Source organism: Penaeus japonicus, unplaced genomic scaffold, assembly GCF_977035675.1.
Source record: "Penaeus japonicus unplaced genomic scaffold, GWHDUDI00000001_assembly GWHDUDI00000032, whole genome shotgun sequence".
NCBI lineage: Eukaryota > Metazoa > Arthropoda > Malacostraca > Decapoda > Penaeidae > Penaeus > Penaeus japonicus.
This window is the reverse complement of record NW_028234434.1, coordinates 20,162,685-20,165,184: the sequence shown is the minus strand read 5'-3', so window position 1 is coordinate 20,165,184 and position 2,500 is coordinate 20,162,685. Positions and strand designations below refer to the sequence as shown.

Below are 2,500 nucleotides of genomic sequence, written 5' to 3'. Positions count from 1 at the left end.
ACTTGACCATACAGCAGTCACACCTTACATTCACTAGTATTCATATTTTGTATATAGATAATTGTATTTATTTATATACGATTACGTTAATTAATTGTAATTATCGTAACACTAGGACTTTGTTTGTCATCTGAGACAGTTCAGGATACGGTGCTTCTTAGAATGCATATTGCATGGCCTGTCCTTTGATCTTTAGCTGCTGGAAAGGGAGTTTTATCCTGTTGGTGTGGACTCGAGTAGGATTCATTTGGCTGAAGACCATCTTGAGTAGGATCAGAGTTGTAGGAGGGAGAGACAATGGCCTTTCTTTCCTCTGTGAGAATTTTGTCTTATAAAAAATAATAATAGAAAATGAATAAATAAATAAATAAAACTAAAAAAATAAATAAAAATAAAAAAATATATGTATATAACGGAAATCTAGGGCGGGAGCATAACTGTAGGATGGAGATGGATGAGACAACGGTTTTCCTTTGTTTTTGAGAGTCTGAAATCCATCCTACGGAGGACATCTTAGTATAAGATATATACGACGGGAATGAGAGAATAATAGTCATGCCTGAAAACCATACTACAATACAAAGCATATCTTTTCAATATACAATAGTCTTATTTATAAAACGAGGGATATTTGTCACACATATGATTACTGATCTTGAGACGAATGATAAATATGCAAAGAGAATTTATATGAGGTGTATAGTATGTGGGCTGGACGAAATTTGTTCATAGTGAAGATATGAAAAACAAATATTTACTAGAGAAAAGGAATCACGTGAACAGTGTATGCTGAGGAAATGTGTTGTTGGAATACGGCAACAGGTGTTGTCCAACTAACTTCACTAAACTCCACTCCCTCCCACTCCCCCCCCACCCCCCCCCCCTCGAACCCACCCCCACCCACTCGCCCCCCTCCCCCCCCCCCACCCCACCCTCTCTCTCTCTCTCTCTCTCTCTGTCTGTCTTTCTCTCTCTCTCTCTTTCTTTCTTTCTCTCTCTCGTCCACTATGGTTTTGTTTTACTTTCTTTTTACTTATAGATGGTTCCATGAGCGTCTTTCTTTTACTCTTGTTATCACTACCAGCGTTATCATTACTCCTATTATGATCTTCATCCTTTATCATTACAGTAGTAACAACAGTAATAAAACTAAAAACTTTTTTTCAATAAATTTTAGGAATAGTGTAAACAGATGAGGTCAGGTAGGCCTATTTATAGACCACATGCTGTATTAGCGCTTGCGTAAAAAAAATATGCAATAAAAAAAAGAAAAGAAAGATTCATGGATACATGAATGTTCGGTATCAACAGATTCATTTTCATTTCCACACACAGACACGTCTGCACTTCTACCAATCTATTCATCTCCAAGGAATAAAGATATCAGAAGCAAGGAAAGATCTTGGCATTATGTATATATTGATATATGCGAAAACTGATATGGACTGATATCTAAATAAATTAATAACAGTATTTAAATTACATTAATGGGAACGATGCAGTGGATGTGATCGGTGGATGTCAGTATAGTTATATAATTCATCACTATGAATGATCGTATCTGTAAGCAAAGCAAAGGACACGGTTAACCTCTCACCAATCTATTTATCTCTATTCAAACCTGTAATAAACCTTCATATTTCTTCCTTTTTACAAGACTTTGGGTGTTATTGGAACACTCGAAAGTTCTGGCTATGGAGAACCTGTACTTCACCGACTGCATCCTGCGGCACATGCACGAGTACCGCTTCATTGCTCGCCTGAACCTCGACGAGATGCCGATGTTGCTAAACTACGATTCTTTCCCGCATTGGCTCAACGATCAGATACAACAGTTGAGTTTCTTTTGTCTTTTTCTTTTGTATATCTCGTTTACTTAAGTGTCGATTCATGATATAGATGTGAGATCATTTAGATGTAAACAAGGCGACGAGGTAGATTTTCCCATCGTTCTTCTTTTGTTTTTGTTTTTTCATTTCAATTCATATTCAGTTATATATCAAATATAACAGTTGAGTTTCTTTTGTCTTTTCTTTTGTATATCTCGTTTACTTAAGTGTCGATTCATGATATAATTGTGAGATCGTTTAGATGTAAACAAGACGACGAGGTAGATTTTCCCATCGTTCTTCTTTTGTTTTTGTTTTTTTCATTTCAATTCATATTCAATTATATATCAAATACAACAGTTGAGTTTCTTTTGTCTTTTCTTTTGTATATCTCGATTACTTAAGTGTCGATTTATGATATAATTGTGAGATCGTTTAGATGTAAACAAGGCGACGAGGTAGATTTTCCCATTCCTCCCCCCCCTTCTTCCCATCTTCTTCCTTTTCTTTTTCTTTTTTTCGTTCTTCTTTTGTTTTTGTTTTTTTCATTTCAATTCATATTCAATTATACATCAAATACAACAGTTGAGTTTCTTTTGTCTTTTCTTTTGTATATCTCGTTTACTTAAGTGTCGATTCATGATATAATTGTGAGATCGTTTAGATGTAAA

The 2,500-nt window shown here is 35.2% G+C and overlaps 1 protein-coding gene across 1 annotated transcript in view; it reads left to right on the top strand.

The window, feature by feature from the left end:
* Positions 1-2,500, top strand: part of LOC122244345 (uncharacterized) — a 16,327-nt gene that overhangs the window by 9,969 nt on the left and 3,858 nt on the right. The window contains exon 9 of the mRNA XM_086556168.1: positions 1,658-1,834. Coding sequence (XP_086412294.1) covers positions 1,658-1,834 — 177 coding nt within the window. The remainder of the gene's footprint in view (positions 1-1,657; positions 1,835-2,500) is intronic.